Below are 21,227 nucleotides of genomic sequence, written 5' to 3' on the forward strand. Positions count from 1 at the left end.
ATATAATATTTTATGTGATTTATATCCATTTAATGTATAATTTAAAATTGACGTGTGTAAAATTACTGATTTTATTTTCATAGTTTTAAAATTGTGCATTTACTTTTTTTTTAGTGACAATCCTTATATTAAAGTTAAATGAAGAAACAAATTTATTGTTGAGTTTCTAATCTTTATATTTAATGTAATTATTAACTTTTAATCAACTTAGACTAACTTATAAAATTGCATTTTAAACTGCTTCCCTTACCAAAAAAATTTTTTTTGGGGGGGAGGGGATGCAAAAAATCAAAATTTTTTATTTCATTAAAAAATACAAGGAATTAAAACAAAACATATTGCACAAGTAACTTGAGATTGTAATTTTTTATATATGTAAAAATTAATTAATTTACCATCAGTTTACTTTCCCTAGTCAACTCAGACAAATGAAGAAAAAAAAGTTAAATGTTAGTTTTTTGTATATTTTTTAAAACAAGGAACAACACTTCCAAATGCCAGTTATGTGATATGCCTTTTTTTAAAAACTTTTTTTTAATGTAAATTCAGCAGTTATGATACATACAATCGCACAAAACACGTGTGCATTTCCACAATTCAATAGCAAAACTTGGCAAATGTCCAATCACTGCAGATTTTCTTGTTTTTTTTCAGGCGGAGTAAAAACGTGATAAAACAAAACGCACTGACAAATTCTGCTACGCCCAAGTTTTCTTGGGATAATAAATATTTGCAACATATACATATCCGCGGACCGGGATAGTGTGGTTGGTAGGACACTTAAGCCATGTCCAAGAAGTCATGGGTTCGATCCTCGCCGGTCGAAGACTCCCCATGTAGTAAATGGTGACTGATGCACATTAAATCTGTCGCGTCTCAACGTCCTCCATGTTCCCATAACACATCATACTCTGGGGCTACTGATCCAGGAATTTCCTTGTCTTCTGGGTTGGTTCAAAATTACAAAGCTACGGAGTTGAACATTTAGTAGTCGTAAACCCAAAATTGAGTCAGCTGTTCAATTACGGTTAAAAATCGGGATAATCAGGTAAGCCGTTAGGGATGATAAAACAATTTTGTTTAGTGAGTTCTTAACTGGTAAGAATTTTTTTTTTATTTTCAAATTAAACGAATAAACATTTTGTAATAAAGATTGATTTGAGGAATAAGGAACATGTTATGTGAATGAATTGATGTAGGAAGATTTAGTTAAATGTAAGGATGCATAATCTAAGGCCACATGTAGCCATTCAGGCATTTTGAATTAACCTACATACAATAAATTATCTCTCCCTGTACAGTCAAAAAAAAAAATTAATAAATGTTTGAAAAAGTTTTATGCATCCAAAAGGCTACTGCTGATTTACAAAGTTTATTAAAATGAGCTAACTGTTTAAAAAGCATGTTTGATTAAAAGAATTCAAAATGTTGAATAAAAAATAAAATTCTAAAATTCCATCCTAATAATCACTTTTATCTGATATTAGGTTAATAACTGTAGCCGAAATTTTGTTCTTCAAATAATATAAAATTTTATTTAATAAGGAAAATATACATTTTTGAAATTTCCAACTTCTTTATTTAACAAAAAAAAAAAAAGTTAAACAATAAAATTGCTTTGAAATCTCATACATAAGCATATTTGAATTTGTTTTCATTAAATTTTTATAACTAATAAACGTAATTTAAAATTTGATTAAAAATAATTTTAATATTTATATTTGGGAAAGAAATGAACAATGTGTATAACCTTACTAATTTTAAATGGAGAACTAAAGACAACCTGCATTTTTAGGATTACTTTACATACATTTACCCAAACAATAATCCTGAATAGGTTGTTTTTCTCTATTATCCAGGAGAGGATAATATTGATAAAAAGCCTAAGTTTGTTAAAGTGTTCCAAATTTACACTTGTAACGCTTTAAATATCAATGTCTTCACCAATTATAAACTTGAAGAAAATGCAGTCTAAACAGGTGAATCCAGCATATAGTGAACATTCAGTTGAAGCCAAAGTTTTTAGTGGTCTCATTCGAAACGCAATTTAACTGTTATTTCATATGCTTATAGTCACCAATTACTGGTTTTAATTATTTAAACTGTAACAGAATAAAATTGTTAAAAAAATCTTAACTGACAAGCGTGTAGTTAGCATAACATATCCAAACATAAAGCCAACCACCATTACTCAATATTAAATTTGAAAATAATTCGGTGAAAGCTAATCGTAAAAAAAACTGAGAATTAGTATAACCACGTAACTGAAACATATTTGAGGTAAGAAATAAAGAATAATAAATAGATTTTGTTTTGAATTAAGTCGCCACAGTGAATTAATGAGTTTTACATTTGTATTGAAATAAAAAATTAGATGTTGCATTGATTGTCAAGAAGAGAATAAAATATTTTATATTAGCCATTTATAAAATGCAATAAAAATTAAATAATTGGTTTAATTTAATTAAAATTCGATTAAGAATGATTAAAAAAATAAATGTAAGAAATTTTAAAAGCTAGGAAATATGTAATTCTATCACAGACCTGTAATAATTATAAAATAAAAATATTTATAAAATAAGTCAAAAATACACTCAACATTTTTAATAAATAGTTTATTGTTTAATAATAGTTACACATTGCCATAATAAATTAAAAGAAAAATGACCTCTGAAACACTGGTGATTAAAATTCTGTTTCACTTTCAAGACACACATACATTAATGAGAATACAATCTGGAAAATTTAGTTTCATATATCACTCAAAAATACATGGATGGGAAGTTTTTAGGATCATATTCATATAAATATAACCAAAGAATTGCTGAAACGAAATGTAATTTTATTTTAATTACATGTGATAATTCAAAAAACAGAATACTAAAATTACTAATTAAAACACCCCTTAAAACAAAAAAGGCTTTTAAAAAAAATCATGTTATGTAATTGTTGGGAAAAAAAAACCTAACTATATACACACATTAGTAATATTACTATGCAAAATTGAAGACATAATAGTGCACTATCACAGATAAAAATCCAAATCAAGCAAAAACAAAATGCTATAAACATGTTTGCTTAAGCAGACAAAAAAAACATTGGACTAGGTCAGTTTCACTCTTGTTCTGAAAATTTATTATGTTAAATGGAGAACTTTTTTAGTAACTAAAATTGTCACATTTTTAGAAATTAAGTTATAACAGTTTTAGTGATTTAAACTTTAACATTACTACAATGAAGTAAAACATAACAAAAAGGGGCTAAATGAAAACATTATAAAAAAAATTAATAACTTGTGCGATATTAGGAACAATTGAAAAAGTATATCAACAGAAAATTTAAACTGTGACCTTACTAAGCAATAACAAATTAATAATAATGGGAAAAAAAATTAATTTACTTTGATAAAATGCCATAAAAATCACTTTGTATCCATTTTTTTAAAAATACCAATAAGAACCAGAATTAAATAAATGCATACAGTTAAAAACCGGCTATCTATTCTAAAGTAAAATGATATTCTGTTTATTTAACTCAAAATGAATATTTAAAATGAAAGGATGAAATAAAAATAAAAGAAGGATTAAAACACACACACACACAGATCACTTTTTAAAAACTAAAGAAGCTCAAGAAAAAAGACACAATGATATTTTTAACCTCCACCAGAAAGATTATCACTATAAATACACACAAAAAAATAATAGTAAAAACTACATAAATGATGGTTAAATAACAATTTGCTATGGTTGCCAGATACTGAATTTGTTAATTAGTACTGATATTATAACAACAGTATTAAAAAGGAAATAAAAACATCATTTTTAATGTATTTCACGAAAAAACTAATCGTTAGAGTTCGCAGGGTTCCCACTAAGACATAATAGTGACTTTCCCCCCACCCCATCCCCCAAAAAGTGATTTTTTTTTTTTTTTTTGCAAAAGAATTCCTATGAAATCTGATCAGACAGCCAAATTGAATTTAAGATCATTTGACCCACCACCAAAAGAGCTATACATTAGAGAAATCAAAAAAATATTGGATTAATTTTTTTTTTTTTTGCATTTAATACTTTCTCTTTGGCTATAGAAAAATTGATCCACTTAAAATTTTTGCTTTTCTAGCATAGCGACATTTGACAAATAGAAATTTTTTAGTTAAAAAATTTAGCAATTAGTAATTTTTTAACCCAAACATGTTAAAAGACTTAACTCCCATAAAAGTAACTTTAAGTGACTAATGAAAGAAGTGCTTTTTAGAGGAATTATTGACTTAGTAGGAGGAAACCCTGAATGGCCAATTATATGCAAATAATCACCGCTTAAATAATGAATAACAATATTAATAATTCTTGATACATTAAAAATATATATATATATATTTGTTAAAATCATATAGTGATGGCAAGATAAGTATTCACTGCACTTGAATATAAATCTTATGCAAATATTGCTGCTTGGATAATAAAAACTATTACAGAAGAAAAAATAATATATTTGAAACAAATTAAAGGAAAATTAATAAAAAATATACAGATAATTGACGAAATAATTGTTTCTTGTTTACTCTGTTTATATTGAGCAATCTATAAATGTTTGCTATCACACAATTAGTAATGCGAAAGTAAAAATAGTTGAATGAATAATTTTTGAAAATAAGTACATTTTGTGTAAAAATTAGATACTTTTCTTTTATATTAGTATGATAAATGCCATAAATTAAAACAGAAATGCAGCAGAACATAATAGCCGAAAATGTTAATTAAACATGGAAAAAAATTTTAAATGCTAAAAAGCAGAAAACTTGCTGGTATTTATCCTTTATACAAACTAGCTTAATATCATCAATCTATTCCAAATTATCATTGATAATTTGGTAGACAAGTTCGAATACAAACAGTATAGATGAATTAATGGTAATTAAAAATAAATTGAACCACGAGAAAATTTAGTTTGATCAAAATCTGTCAAATAGAATGGTTACAGTGAAATCTGTGACGAACACTCCTACAAAGCGGATGCCTCCCATTATGGACATAGTTTTAATTTCCCAAGAATTTTCTGTGAAAAAATCATCATGTACTTTCTCCGCAAAACTAGCGCAGCCCTGACACATTTTTTTTTTAAAAATTATTTCTATAAACCGGACAACAATTTTTCTAAATTTGAAAGGGAAAAAAAAAAAACGGTTTCTGCTTTAAATTCTAAGGGGAAAAAAACATGCAACTTTACACCATTTTTAAAGCGTGTAATTTTTTTTTACCTTATCCACAAACTAAAAATATTATGCTATTTCACTACAAAAAAAAAAAAAAATTATTCTCTTTTCACCTGCCTTTATTTTTGCTAAGAAAGGAGAGAAAAAGATACTACTCATGTGAAATATTTCAGACAGTGGTATCTTTTCACTTGGACAATACTGGTTATGAGACCCCACAAGCTGGTCTTAAATGCTCTCAACTTCTCCTCCACGCTGAAAATTCCTTTCTACTTATTATCAATTTTAAGACTATATTTAACGCAGCAATGTAAAAAAAAAAAGAAAAGAAAAAAGAGAGAGAGAACAGAAATCTAGTCATTGAGGTGTTCATATAAATGAAACTTTTTTTAGACAATTGATAGATGATTGATTGTGAATATTACAACACTATAGAGTCCCCTGCCTTACAGGTATGCATTACTGTGTTCTTTTTTTCAAAGCAAAGTGGGAGGTTTACTTTCAAGGGTGTATTGCCACTTTTCTTATCAAGTGATAGGCAGGTGTCAGGGGGTGTAAACCTAATAATCAAACTGAGGAAGTGGTGTGAGACTGAAAGTGCCTATTTTTTATTATAAGGATTAACTTGAATGTCCGTTTAAATAGGGAAAAAAACATATTCATTTCTCTGAACCTATATCTAAAATTATACGTACATATCAAATGTTTTCATATATTTTTCTTTTGTATTGAAAAGAGTATTTTTTAAAACTTAAATAATAACATTGTAAATAATTATTATAGACTATTCAACTTTTTCTATATCATTGGAATTATTCTGAAAGCAATTTACGATGTTAAAGCTTGTTATTAGCATACCCTTCCCATAAGCACGCAACTCATGTAAGCAGACAATTTTATCACTCCCAATGTACATTTAACAGAGGTTTCACTATATCTCATTTTAGAAGGGGAAAAATACATATCGTTACAGTATTTTTAAAATGCTGGTTTGATACCAAAATTGCCACTTGTCTACCATAAAAAAAGTATAAAGAACAAATACCAAAAAGTATAATGTATTTTGCAGATATCTTTACCGAGACTAATGTCGATACATTTTCCTTGACATTCACTTTTTTTAAAAACTTTTCCTTAATTATTTCCCTTCTGGATAATCTTCATTATGGAAAGTGTCATCCAATTAATCATGATTTCTGCGTAAATACCAGTTCTTGTTAGCATCCTCATCTTCTGGACCATCCTCTTCACGCAATTCTGCACGATGTTGAGCTCTCTCGAACATCCACGAATTGATGTTTGACTCCTGCTGCGTAAATCTGCGCTGTGCTTCTTTCAGCAACTCATCCACCTCTTTCATATTCCACATATTTTCTTCCCACTCCTTTTCATCAAGAACTGTCTCTGATTCATCTACTCTTGAATCATCAACAACATATTCTGTATCTTCATGCAAATTTGAATCATTATCATCAGGAGGTAGATGTTGGTCATCAGTATTAAGTTCTGCTTCTGGGTTGGTGGAATCATTTTCCTCTGGCTCAGCCGAGACATCTTCTAAGTTTTGGTTGTCGCCAGCAGGACCAAAATGTGTTTTTATAAAGTCATCTTTCATATGAATCCATTTGTTCTTCATTTCTCCCATCAAAGTCCAGATATCGTTTTTAACATTTTGGGTCTTTTCATCAACTGAATATGATTCGAGAATCTTCTGGGTTTTATCTTGGGCCTTTTTGTAGTAATGGCAAATATAGTCCAAAATGCCTTCCACTTTCTTTTTGTCGAAAAGAACATACTTTGAAATCATGTCGGAGACATCTGGAAAATTTTCTATTGTTCCCTTAAAGTTGTTTTTGATTTCTTTCCAAGACCAATTATAAAATCTTTTGTTTTTCTTCTTGTGCTTGCGTTTTTCCTCATCATATTTTTCTTTCCGTTTTTCCTCATCATACCTTTCCTTAAGCTTTTCGTCGTCAAACTTTTCTTTATGTTTCTCCTCGTGGTGGTATTCGTCGCGATGGTGTTTCTTCGGAAACCCTTCTCCTTTATGGGGTTTTTCTATTTCTTTAACAAAATCTTCAATAGAATCTTTCCAATTCTTCAATTTTGCTACTTCTTCATCGAGTTTTCGGCGAAGCTCCTGGATTTCTTGCTGCTGATCTTTATCTTGCTCCAAATCCGACGTAGAACTAGATCTCGGTTCTTTATTCTCGTGATTTTCTGCGTGAGTGGGATACTTGCCGTACCGAATTCGTACCAGCTGCTTCTGCAATTCCTCATTGTCAATACGCAATAGATTAATTTGTTCTTTCAGTTTTGTTATCTCTTTCCTGTAAGGGTCTTTCAATGAATCTCCCTTTCCGCCGATGCCTCTTTTGATTGCATTTGTTTGTTCTTCCAGCTGATGGATTACTGTCTGCATTGCTTTATGAAGCTTATAGTTTTCAGATTTTAGATCTCTCACACCTTCATCAAGTTCTCCAAACAGCTTACCACCTTCAATTTTAGCTAAAACTTTGCTTTTCAAGTGCTCATTTTCAGTTATTAATTTATTGACATGGCCTTCCATCTGCTCCATTTTAGCTTCATGCAGAGATGCTGCAGAAATAAAATACATAATTATAATTTAAAATACATAACTTCCAACAAGAAAGAAAAACAAAACTAATAAACACAACAAAATAATGAATGTTTATACATAATATTTATGATTTTTTACATACCGACAATCTATAAAAGTTTTTAAAAATAAAAAGAAAAGAAAACAAAATGCAAAAACTAAATTATGCTCCTAACGGCAGGCTTCAATTAGCTATATTTTCTATTTAAGATTGATATATATATGCGCAGATTTACTGTGTATAAGTTACAAATACATAGAACTCATAAAATAAGTTAAAAATATACAGTATTAATATGCTTTGCTTTGGCTATATTAATACAATATCAGAAAGCACTATTTTTTTCGAATTAAATTTTTTTCTTTTTTTTTTAAAAAATTTGTTAATATTTGTTAAAAAAAAATTTTCCCTTCCCTTTTAAAAAATCTTTATATCTTTTTCCCCATTTTCTCTCTCCCTCTCTCTCTATATATGTGTAACACAATAAAGCTACAAAAAAGAATAAAAGAAAAGAGAGAAAGAGAAAATAAATTAAGAAAAAATAATAAAAGGTATTGTCATTTTACAACATCAACTGCACTGGCTTACAGTCTTATATATTCAACTTCGAAATTTTTTTTTATCTGAAACTTCACCAACATGACTCTAATTCGTCTTTAACTATAAATATTTTCCCTTTTATGTTTTTTAAAGTTCTTTTTTACTATGTCGTAAATAAACGTTTAATCCAGAACCTCAGTTTATTGAACTTTTGCCACTCAGAAATAGTTTGAATACATTGGAATTTACTTATTTGTTTCGTTAAAATTTTATATTTTTTCGTGTATCCTTATTTGACCTTTTCCGCATTCGCCCAGTCACTGGGAGAAGTCTCTCCTTAGGGTTTTTTTACAACAAAGTCAATAGAAAAAATTCCTTGCCTCCCAAAGTGATCTTAAATAGAAGTGGTCACTAAACAGAGGTAGTCTTTCCTGGAGGTTCCACTGTACTATGATATTTTGATTGCAAATATTTGGCGAATTTTTGGTTAAATCAGAACACAAGTAGAAACCGGTAATATATAACGGAATTGGTAAGTGTGATAATGTGAAACTATAATTAAACACGAATTAGTGTTTTAACGAAGTCTAATGCTTTGGCTTTTTTAATTTTGTGGAAAGATATTAGAAAAAAAATATGACATTTTATTAAAACATTGATGATTTATCATTATTGAACTCAACATAAGAAAAGTTCATACTTCTAAGTAAAGTGAGTTGAATGCATGAGAGAGCAAGGCAGATAGTAGCAACAAAAGCAACAATAAATAACTCCTTCACTGAAATCCCATCCCTGTAGTAGTCCAACGCCCCATGGATGACCAATCTCAAAATTTCTGTAAAATAGTGTAAGTATGAATTCCTTCCTTGATTAGGTGCAGGTTCAGGTGTCTCTCCCTCTGGATTGGCATCTCTCTCTTCTACTGGGGCAGGGGGTGGAGGAGCCACTTCAGATGCTGACATAGTTGAACTAATGTCTACAAACAAAGAAGATTTTCAATAAGTAATCACCGAACAAATTCTTTATTACAGCTATAGCTGAAATTCTATTATATTCTATTATTTTTCCTGCAATGAAAAATAGTTTTAATTAAATAAAAATTAAATACTGTATCAAACTATCAATAGAAATATGGGAGATTTATATAGCAAAGTTAAAGAATATTAGTTTTTGTAATTATAGCTGCTGCAAGAGAACTATTCAAGAGAAGAAAAAAATTTAAAAAATTACTAGGGTCTAGGACGGATATTTTGTATTATAACAATTATGAAATTTTAAAAATTACTCTAGAACATACATTTTGTGTTATAACAAACACATTATTTTAAGATAAGTGTTATACTTTTAAGCAAAGACACACAATTTATAGCTCACAGATGAAATGTGCTCCATAAAGCTTTTTAACTTAGACTCAAAACTGTCTTAAATAATGGTAAAAAAGTTATATATATATATATATATATATATATATATATATATATATATATATATATATGAAATAGCATTGGCCGAGCAGGAGAAATAAATGGGTATGCAAAATTAAAGTGTTTATTATAGTAATCATTGAATGGAGTGCAAGAGACCAAATGACCTTTTTTTTAAACTTGTACCTTTCGACAAAAAACTCGACTAAAAATTTAATTTTAAAAAAGCTTTAGGAGCAAAGCTAAATTCAGATTTGTGTGTATATATATATATATATATATATATATATATAGTGACTAAAAACTAAAAACTTTAAAAAATGTAGATTCAATTCACTGTTTTGATTTCGAAAACCTCTATACTTCCCTTCCAACGAATAAAATTCATGATGACCTTCTTCAAATTCATAGCATGTTTAATCTCAGTGATATTATTAATGAAGATAACTGGAACTTTCTAGTACATATTAACCTTAACAACAATTATATTCTTTTCAATGACCACCTTTTTCAACAAATTAATGGTATTCCCATGGGAAATAATTTTAGTACTAACATCTGCAATATTTTTCTTTTTCTACAAGAATATAGATTTGTAAAATCACATGTTAATTTTGCAATTGATTCTCTCTTTCTCAGATTCATTGATGATCTATTAGTTATTAATTTTAATGATTTCGATATTCTAGCAAAACATATTTATCCAAATGAATTAATTCTTAATAAAACAAATAATAGTAATTCTTCAGCAAATTTTTTAGATTTGACTCTTAATATTAATGCAGATAATAATATTACATTTAAACTTTTTGACAAAAGAAATGAATTTAAATTTCCAGTTAAAAAATGCATAGATTTCAACTCTAACTTAGCCAATAAGGTTTTTTCTAATATTATTGCCAATCAAATTCATAGATTTTACAGGAATAATTCTAACTATAACGAGTTTTTATTAGATACTGATATATATAAAAACGATTTAATTAATAGCCATTTTCCTAGTTCATTTCTTAATTTCTATTTTAAAAAAATCTTAAAAAACTTGGTACATTAATTTTTAATTTTTATTTAATTTTTCTGTTTTAAGAATAAGCTCTGATTTTTTCAAGGTAGGAACTAACTATGATAAACTATTCCTAAAGCCACTGGACGGAATAGTTTGGATGTATGACCTTTTATACTGGATTAGTTAAATATTTTTTAGTTACTTTTTAATTTTTGTAGCCTCTTAAAATTAATTTAATTTTAATTGTCCAGTATAATAAACAGTTTATTTATTTATTTATTTAATTATTTTTTATTTTTGTATAAGTGGAATGGGCTCTGGTTCGTAAAGAACCACCCCAGATAAATGCAGGTGATACGTGTATACTTTAAAATTATGTAAGGTTGTATGAATGAAGAATAAAACCTATAAACGGTTTTCTATTCCTGTATGCAGGCTCTGATTTTTAAATAAGTCACCCTATGAAAGATGGATATGTGTATTCTGTAAAATTATGAATGAAGGATGGGTCTATAAACGGCTTTCTATCCTGACAGACTGACTTTTAAATTAATTTCCCTATTAATGATTTTTTTAATTTTTTTATTTTTATTTTTTTATTTATTTATTTATTTATTTTTATTTTTTTATTTATTTATTTTTTGTTTTTTTAAGACTGCTAATTTATTCAATCTGTTAAACATTTTTATTATTATTTCAATTTTATTACCTTTACTTTTTACTAATTGTTTCTCATAGATGGCAGCACTAATATTTTACCTAAACATTTTTTTCTTCTTCTTCGATCAAATGTTTTTTTAAATTTTATTATATTCGATTCAAGCTATAAGCAATATTTTACATTTTCGCGTTTTTTGTTAACTGTTTTATTATTGTACTTTTAAACCTAAACCGCGTTTTAATTCACGCCGGTAAGTTTGATTTCCTATTACATTTTTCTTTTATTTCATGTTTTTTTCAAAATAAGGTTTTTTGCGATATCGACACATATAAAGAATAATTTTTATCTTAGGATAATTATTCTTTATTCAGAAATATCGCATTATTTATGGCAATTAGATGTGTCTTGACAACGACTATTTGCTTATACCATTCTTGTTTCTCTACCATTTAGTTTTTTATTTTTATTTTATTCATGTTTTTCATGTTAATTTGTGTATATATATATATATATATATATATATATATATATATATATATATATATGAAATAGCATTGGCCGAGCAGGAGAAATAAATGGGTATGCAAAATTAAAGTGTTTATTATAGTAATCATTGAATGGAGTGCAAGAGACCAAATAATCCAAAATCAAAGCGCTTCTTTCTCAAAAAACAAGGGAAAATCTTGCAAACAAATCCCAATGAACTATTAAATCACATGAAAAAAAGGAAATGTTAATAATTGCAATTGGTCTATTAAATAAGTCTAGGGAATTCTGTTCTTACAGTTCGGTTTGAGGAAAAACATAAAATGTAATTCTTACATAACTTAAATCTAAAAATAGAATAAAAAGATAAGATATGAATAATTAAGTGCGAGAAAGTGTTTAATTTTGAATTGAAGGAGAATTTAGATAAAGAAATAACATAAAAAACTTAGCTAAAGCTTTTTCTTCTATTTTTTTATTTTAGCTGTTCTATTTTTAGTTTATTTTTTTAGCTGAGCTCTGTAATAGAAAGTTACGAATCTAGTTGATTACATTTTTATCCTCTATCTTTATTTTCCAAATTTTAGACTTCAACCCTTTCTAATTACAGGCCTGAAACAGAAAGTTTACATTGCCTTATTTATACTTTAAACTAAAAATAAATAAATGATAATAACTGAATTACCAGAGGAACAAAATGAAATATCCATAATGGGAACATCTAAATTACTGTGGTTATCGTCAGTGTCGATACAATCGTCGATGATGTCGATGTCACTAGAAGAGTTACTGTCAGTGTGACGCAAGCCATCCTTATCAGCATCAAGTTCTTCGACACCAGAGTGTCCAAGGCTTTCATGTACAAAGAGTCCAGAAGGACTGAAACAAAATAAATAAATAATGATTAGTGCCCTATAAATTAGGTATAATAAAAAACATTAAACCTCTTAACCACCAATTTATATTTTTCAGCAAAATGTCTTCCTTTACCAGATAAATTTGTTTTTATGGTCTTGTCCCTGTGTAACATCACCTTTTCCAATTTTAAGAATCCTTTTAGCAACTTACACCCGACTTTGTCCTAATTCAGTCAACAATAAAAAAGCTGTTTTTTGATATGGCACTAAGTTTTACAAAAAAAGAAAGAAAAAAGAAGTAGACAAATGTTTAAAGCAATAACTGGTATACCTGCCTAATATCGTGTAGGGCTCCCACGAGCACGCAAAGTTCCACTACACGACGTTGCATGGATTCGATCAATGTGTGAAGTATTGCTGGAGATAATTGACACCATGAATCCTGCAGGGCTGTCCATAAACCAGTGGGAGTAAGAGGGGGTGGGGATATCTTCCGAACATCACGCTGCAAGGCATCCCAAATATGTTCAATAATGTTCATGCCTGGGGATTTTGGTGGATTTCCGATACTCGCGGTACGCTTGTGAAATGGTCATACGTGAAAATCCAAATTTCATTGCCATCTCGGAGATGCTATGTCCCATCTCCCATGCGCCGACTATAACACCACGTTCAAACTCACTTAAATCTGTATAACCTGGCATTGTAGCAGCAGTAACCGATCTAAGAACTGTGCTAGACACTCGTTGTCTTATATACGCCTTATATACGCGTTGCCGATCGCATTGCTGTATTTTGATTGGCTCCATACTCATGCCTGTACCAGCTTTTTTGGCTCTTCAGTGCAATTGAAATATTTTTATTAAAAAAAAAGAAAAGCTTATTTTACTTTTCAAATTTAATTTCTTTTTTCCTTTTTTTTTAGTTTCAGTTGTTTTCTAGCTTGCCCATAACCTACATGACACAGTTAAATATTACTGCATAACTGATAATACCCTATTTATGATAAATGACTAATAATACAATGACAATGAATAATAATACAATACAAGGGTAACTTCAAATTCTAGATGATGCAGAATGATCGCAAACACTGAGAAAAAAAAAATTCCAGATTAATTTTATAGAATTTCCTTGATTTTTGCAACTCTTGACATTAATTTCTTTATTAAATTTTTAGTTACGCCATATTCTAATACATAAAATACATTACAAAACACTTATACTTGCTAATAGAGTTGGAAAAAAAACTGGAGCATTTCTTTTTCATTTTTTTTTTGGGGGGGGGATACAAGACTAAGTACTGCTAACTCAAAATAATTCAGTTTCATTGACTAACTGATTATTTCAAAGATATTCCCTCACTATTTTTAGAATATAATCGTGTGAGCTGCTGACGAGATCTTTTTCTAATTTTTGTTTTATTTTTCTATTTAAAAAATTAAATTAATTTGAACTTTAAAAAATTCTTTAAATAAGTGAATATTTTTTAAAACATTTTTCAATAATTTTTTCCTCTCTTTTGGGAAAGTTTTAGCCCTTTTTCCTTGTTTTTTCTATATTTTTAACTTATTTTATGAGTTCCATGTACTTGCAGCTTATGCTCAGTAAATAAAACTTTTCTTTTTTTTCTTGATTATGTTATTATATATATATATATATATATATATACATACAAAGAAAATTAGGGAAAAAATAAAAAAAAACAGGGAAAAAAATATAAAAGAAAAAAAATTATTAAAATTTCTTTAAAAATTGAATCAAAAAATTTAAAAATGAAAAACATAAAGATAAAATCTCTCTCTGCATCAGCTCACGCAATTAGATTCACAATGATAGTGCTTTCTAGCAGGGGTCTGTCCAGATATTTTGTAAAAGGTCCATTTTTGTAAAATTGTGAAAAAATTACTTGCAATTTGTGGATATAAAATAAACATTAAGTCACATTCTTTCAACCAGGGTTCAGCTTTTGTGAATTTGTGCAAATGGGGTCCTGTTATTGCAAAAAAAAATTTCAAGGAGTTTTTAAATTGTAAGGAGATACAAGATTATGCTCAACACTGTAAAATTATAATTAAAAAAAAAATTTTAAAAGAAAAACAACAATTGCTGCTACTAAATTAGAGATGCAACATACAAATATTTGGCATTTAGCTTATACCATTGAACGCAGAATATTCATATCTGACGAATAAAGGAAGAAGCGTCTGCCAAAGACAAAACTTAGTTCGTTTACATCTGTCTTTCTCTTCCCCCCTCCCCCAGGAAGGGTTTATTCCATTAACAAAAGAATAATAAAGGCAAACAAATTTGTGAAGGGTCCGATTGAAAGATAAATTATTTTGTTAAGGGTCCGTTTCTAAGTTAAAATATTTTGTGAAGGGTCCGTTTTTATGAAAAGATATTTTGTGAAGGGTCTGTTAACGGACCCCAATTTCTTCTAAACAGACCCCTGTCTAGTATTGTAATAATATAGCCAGAGAGAAATAAATCAACACAATAGTTTCAGAAGAAAGGAAAAAGAAGGGAGAAACCAATTTATAAAGAAACTTTTTATCAAGTAAAAATTGCAAAAACTTTTCCATTCTTTATTTATATACAAGGGGTGGACAAAAATATGAAAACAATTCTATACTAACTCATTTTTCCATATCTCTGCAAAAATACTTAGAGAATTATTTTATAACTTTAGAAAAGTTTAGGCTATGTGATTTCTCATACATATTGATAAAGTTTAAAGCTTTTAGAGGTTTATGGGATCGACAATAAACTACAAACAGAAAATAGTGTTTTTGAACACTCTATTCCAAAATGTGCAGCAATAAGTTCGTAACTTGTAATGATTATTTTGGTTATTATATACAATAATTGAACAATATTTCATAAACCATTTATAAAATTCTTATTTTCTTGCCTAAGGTTTTCTTACAATAACTACATAAATATTCAATAAAATTAAACAAAATTTTTAGAGTAATTTTTAATTCGTAACATAGATATAATTTTAAAATTTGAAAAAAAAATATGTAAAAAATTACACAAAATAAAAGTATTTAAAGTAATTTTTTCATACTGTACATGCGCGATAAGTGAAAAAAAAATTAAATATTTTGAAATTTTAAAACTTTTCTAAAAAAAATTTAAAGTAGTTTTGGTAAATTTTAAAAGAAAGCTATGAATGGTAAGTAGTTTTTCACAAATTATACTTTGAATTATTTACTAAGACTTATTAAAAATGACTTGGCATTATATAGGACCTTTCCCTATAAAAATATGTTTTATTTCAAATGCTTTCTTTCCTTGGACCATCAGTATAGGGTATTATCATTTGCTTACAGATTTTTATGTGATACAAAATGAAATTTAAGAAAAATCCCTTATCAGTTAGGACTTTTGAAAAAAAAATTCTAAAGCTACTAAGAAAAATGTTAGAAACTTTCAAAACTTACAAGCTGTTAAAACTTTTTTCATAGGTTACCATATACGATTCGGAACAAATTATTAAAAAACATTTTTAAATGTTTTCCGTGCATGGACAGTATAAATGGAATACTTTAAATGCTATTGCAATTTTCAATAAGTTTTTCTTCCAAATTTTAATTTTTTTTTAAAAATATTTAGTTTTTTATAAAAAAATATCCATATTTCCATAAATATTTAAACTAGGCTTATGAAATTTTTTACAGTTATTGCATATTATAACCACAATAATTGGTGCAAGTTGCAAGTTTATTGCTATAATTTTTTACATGGATTGTTCATAAACAGACTTTTTTGTTTGTAATTTATTGCCGCTCCCTCAAATATCAATAAGCTAAATTTCATTGATATGTATGAGAAAACACATGAACTAAACACTTCTGTATTTACAAAATAATTTTCTAATTATTTGAGAAATATGAGTTAATATAGAAGTGTTTCAACATATCTGCCCACCTCCTGTATTCATACACGTAAATTACACTTTGACAAACTTTGAAAATTAAACGATACGTATGCAAGTTTATTTTGGAAATTGTTAAGCTTCTATGGTCTCAAAAATTCCATGAAAACAAAAACTAGATCTTCAAATTGGATTCTGTTTTAATACTCAGTGCTAATGGTACTTAAGAATAATGGAACACACAGTGCTAATGGTACTTAAATAATAGTGCAACACACATTTTCTTACAGCACACGAAGAGCCACCTTTATTCACCGGATTTGAATCCAATTAGTTTTTCCCTTTGATTCTTTATGATTAGGATTTTGCAAAACCTCATAAGAGTTTGGAATCCCTGGAATTCTTTTTTAATTATTTATTTGATATATCTAGGGTTACTATGTAATCTTGAATATATGATAGAAAAGATTAATTTACACACAGAAAAAATATTCCAGTTAAACAAAGATACATATCCATTCTTTATAAGTCGAACAAAAATGAAATAATAAAGAAGTTTACCTTTGTTTCTCTTCTGCTTCACCTTCACTTAACGCACTGCCTTTCTTACTTGCCTAAAAAGTTAAATTAAGAACATTTAGAAAATAACTCAAACATTATCAAAGTACACTATTAAACATTGTTATAAACTATATCTGACACAAAAATAAAATAAAAGGGGATAAAGCACAAGGAGTGCTTTATGATGGTGGGATTTGTTAAATAACATATTATTTTAAATCAGAATTTCATTAACAAATGATATTTAAAAAAAGAGAGAGAGAAATAGAAGTTAAGGAAAATAAATAACTAATTAATAAAATTATTAATTAGGAGGATTAAATATTAAAAGAGAAAAAATATATATAAACTTATAGATGAACATTAGGAATTTATAATCAATGAAATACAATAAATTACGAAAATCAATAAGGTTTACCGCAATATCAGAATCTAACATATCCCAATCTCGCATGTCAGGTACAGAAGAGGAAGATGATTGGATCATCTCCCTTTCTTCAGACGAACTCTTTTCTTCATTCATTTCACTACATAAAAAAGAAAAAACTTAAGTTTATCAAATGTAAGTTATTAGCTAATGTACAATGACAGGTGAATTTAAAAATGAGTTTTTACAAAAATGACCCATTCCTGCCTTATCTTGTGATGCTGTTCATGGAATAAATATAAATTATAATTTTCTTGCTCAGATCAATTAACAATTTAATATTTGAATATCAAATGATGCAATGCTGCAGGTTTCATTTCAAAAAATTTGTGTTTTCTTTGCTGCAGAATTTTTTGAAAGATACTTTTCTTACAGAATTATTCTCAAAGATGAGTTTCTTGCCCATTGGATGGGGGGGGGGGATGCTTGTAATTTTTATATTTTCCACTGAGAATAAAGAATAAAACAATTCTGTTATGACTGGTTTCAGCTGGAATTTCAAATCGATAATATTTAAAGTAATTCCAGGATCTCGAGAGTTTAAAAGATAGTTCACTTTAAAAATTATGTTCCAAATTTCACATAATAATAAAATATGACTTTGAGTGGGGATGTTGTTACAAATTTAAATTTGTAACAAAAGAATACATGAATCAATGTGGTATATTTGTATCTTTTTTTTACTTGGTTTAAATAAAATAGATTTAAATCTTAATCACTTAAATTATTAATTTTAAATTATGCACACAAAAATTTTAAATAATGCATTTGAGTCTCCCACTGACTTTATTGTTCATAACTTGTGCCATGCATTTGCTGATTCCATCAAAAACATATGACACGCTTTAAATGTGTTTTTCGGAAAAAATGACCACGAATTTTCACTAGGTTTTTTAAATTCCTCAAGTCGTTTATAGCTCAGTTATTACTATTGATCATTACAAGAGTTTTTTTCTTCTTCTTAAAATACTGATATTATGGCACGTGAAGTTCGAATTACACAAGCAATACTACTTAATATTGCACGATGCCAAAATAAAAGCATTTTAGAAAGCTGAAAGCCAGCACTTAAAAAGAAGATTTTAAGGATCTTAGAGAAAGCTTTAGGAATTAAGAATTTTTAAAGTATTTTATGCACCCTTAAAATACAGTTGAAATTGTTTGAATCAAGAACATAGGAATCGAGGCAATTTGCTTTTAAAAAGACGGCTGGCAAAAAAAGATAGTCTTCTTTTTATTTATTAAAGTTTGATTTTCTTTAATTATTACTAATTAAAACACAAATAATACTTAACATTATTCCAAAATAAATACCTCCAATAAAATAGTACAAATTATTTAACTGCAACAAAATTAACCACTGAATAAATCATACTAACTTTTGATTAAACTCAAAATCTACATGAATTGTAATTAAATTCCATTATTTATAGGCATTACTACACACTTAATAAGTATTAAAAGCTTATTTGTATTTTAAATATAATCAAACATAGAATTTGTACATAGATATAATCGAAACATGTTTATTAAACAATCAATTATTTACCGCACAGCTAATTGAAAATTATAATTTAAAAGCTTCACACCACTTTTATCAACATTTAGTTTCTTTATTTCTAATTTGAGCATAAATTGATAATAATTTTCTCACCTTTAATATTACTCTAGATAAAAACTTTCATTATCAATGAACTTTGACTTTAAAAAACAAACAACATTCTAGTATACATATTTATATATAACATGAAATAAAAAAACATTTCAGCTGAATGTTTTAAAAAATCAGCTGATCTGAATCAAATTTTTTTTTTTTTTTTAAGAAATCAGGTGATTAAAATTATGCCAGATCTTGCCTTAAACCAGAGTCAATTAACATTATTCAAAGTAAAAGTTATAATGTACCAAAACAAACTAGGAAATGTTTGAAAACACAAGTCATAAAATTCATGATATAAATACATCATCAGTAGCATCAATTAATCACAAAAAAAAAAAAAAAAATGCCAACTTTCCAGACACTCCATACCTTTAGATATGGATAGTGTTGGTTTAATTGTTCCTCTCTTTTAGCTGTTAGGTTTTGTGCATCATAAATATTTGGTCATAAGCATAAATACAAGCAAAACAGAATCAGATAGTTAATTTATCAAAGGTTGGCGTAAGAACAGCTTTTGACAATTCTGAATGATTTGCAATGATTCTATTCAATATTTCCATTAATAAAAAATTGTTAAACAAACTAAACAAAGGATGTGTTTTTAAATCACTAACAAAACGAAGGATTTTTTTTTTGTTGAAAAAATCAGATACTTTGTTTTAAACAACTTCAATGCAATAATTTTCAAGAAATTTGTGAAATTTTTTTCTTTAAATCCAAGTAATGCTCAGAACAATTATTTCATTAACGCTTTATAATATTAAATCGTGCATTAATAATAGATTCCCTTTTTGATTTCCTTGAATTACCTATAGTTCAAAATGAAATTCTTTTGCTGCACTGGTTTTATAACAAAGAAATTATTAAAACTTAAGTTAACTTAGTAATGATATTAGAATTAGCTTCAACATTATTCGAGAAAAATTCCTTCATATATCTAAGTAATGCTCGTAACACATATTTCATTAAATACGCTTTTTAACATTTAATCAACCATTTATAAAAGATTTCCTTATTGATTATAGATCTATTGTTAATTACACAATTCAAGATCTCCTAAATTTACAACTCAAAATAAAACTCTTTTACTGAATTGATTCTACAATAATGAAATTAATTACATGTTATTTCATTTAGCAAATAAATTATAGTTAGCCCCCAGCTACAACATAGCATGATAATTTATCTGATAAATATTGCTCAGCGAAAATTCTAATAATGCTAACTAGACAAAATACAATAATAATGAAATGAAACAAGTAGAAATAATTTACATTAAATGATCACTAAATTGAAACATCTAAAGAAAATAGCCATTCAAATTCAATCAGCAACTCTTTAGTCTACATAACAAATGAATAAAAATAATATCGCGATTTTGCAATGTACAAGTTAAAATTAAAGTAGTTAGTTACCTAAATAAATTAAATAAATAACAGGATTCGTCAAATTTTCATTCGTTACAAGCTAATGACAGCTCAGAACTTGTCAAATAACTAAAAATGAAACTTTTAGTCACAAATCCATAGCGTCAATCCGACATTTTCTTTTGTTTACTAACATTAAGAGGTTATCGAAATCTGGCAGTGGAAAGTTTAAGTATGAGGAAGCATTTCATTGGTTACTTCAAGGCCAAGGTTAAATATAGGAGCACAAATGATGCATAAAGTGTATAAATCGCAATACAGGGTTCGATTCTCTAATTTGGTTGGTTGTCGTAAACTGCGTTAAGCTTTGGAGCCAAAATACATGTTAAACATTGCGTTTGTGTAGCGAATTTCACGAATTCTTATAGCTGTCATAATAGTAGTTGTATATTTTTTGTTTTAGCAATTAATTAATTATCCTATTCCTTTTACTTCAATTTGTTTTTGGAATGGGTT

General features: G+C 27.6%; 1 protein-coding gene across 4 annotated transcripts; it reads right to left on the reverse strand.

Annotated features, from left to right (window-relative positions):
* Positions 1-5,933: 5,933 nt before the first annotated feature.
* LOC107441644 (uncharacterized) lies at positions 5,934-20,947 on the reverse strand. 4 transcript variants are annotated; one of them, XM_043051772.3, is made up of 6 exons: positions 20,760-20,947; positions 17,676-17,784; positions 17,258-17,310; positions 12,642-12,835; positions 9,080-9,355; positions 5,934-7,816 (listed from the first exon to the last, which is right to left on the reverse strand). In XM_043051772.3, the coding sequence occupies exons 2-6, from the start codon at positions 17,778-17,780 to the stop codon at positions 6,402-6,404; spliced, it is 2,043 nt and encodes a 680-aa protein (XP_042907706.2). In that variant the 5' UTR covers positions 17,781-17,784; positions 20,760-20,947; the 3' UTR covers positions 5,934-6,401. The 4 variants fall into 4 exon arrangements, with proteins under 4 accessions (XP_042907706.2, XP_087021553.1, XP_087021552.1 ...); XM_087165427.1 differs by having other exon boundaries at positions 17,676-17,831; positions 20,734-20,908; XM_087165426.1 differs by having other exon boundaries at positions 20,619-20,902.
* Between the last annotated feature and the right edge of the window lie 280 nt (positions 20,948-21,227).

This window comes from Parasteatoda tepidariorum, chromosome 6, assembly GCF_982258835.1.
Source record: "Parasteatoda tepidariorum strain Cologne lab strain chromosome 6, Ptep-v5.0, whole genome shotgun sequence".
In the NCBI taxonomy this organism is placed as follows: domain Eukaryota; kingdom Metazoa; phylum Arthropoda; class Arachnida; order Araneae; family Theridiidae; genus Parasteatoda; species Parasteatoda tepidariorum.

Coding starts and splice junctions, on each gene's coding strand:
- LOC107441644 (XM_087165426.1), bottom strand. CDS start 20,644: ATGTTTCAATTTAGTGATCATTTAAT. Junction 17,311..17,675: donor TGTTAGATTCTGATATTGCG/GTAAACCTTATT, acceptor TTAACTTTTTAG/GCAAGTAAGAAAGGCAGTGC. Junction 7,817..9,079: donor TCAACTCACTTTACTTAGAA/GTATGAACTTTT, acceptor TTATTTCTGCAG/CATCTCTGCATGAAGCTAAA.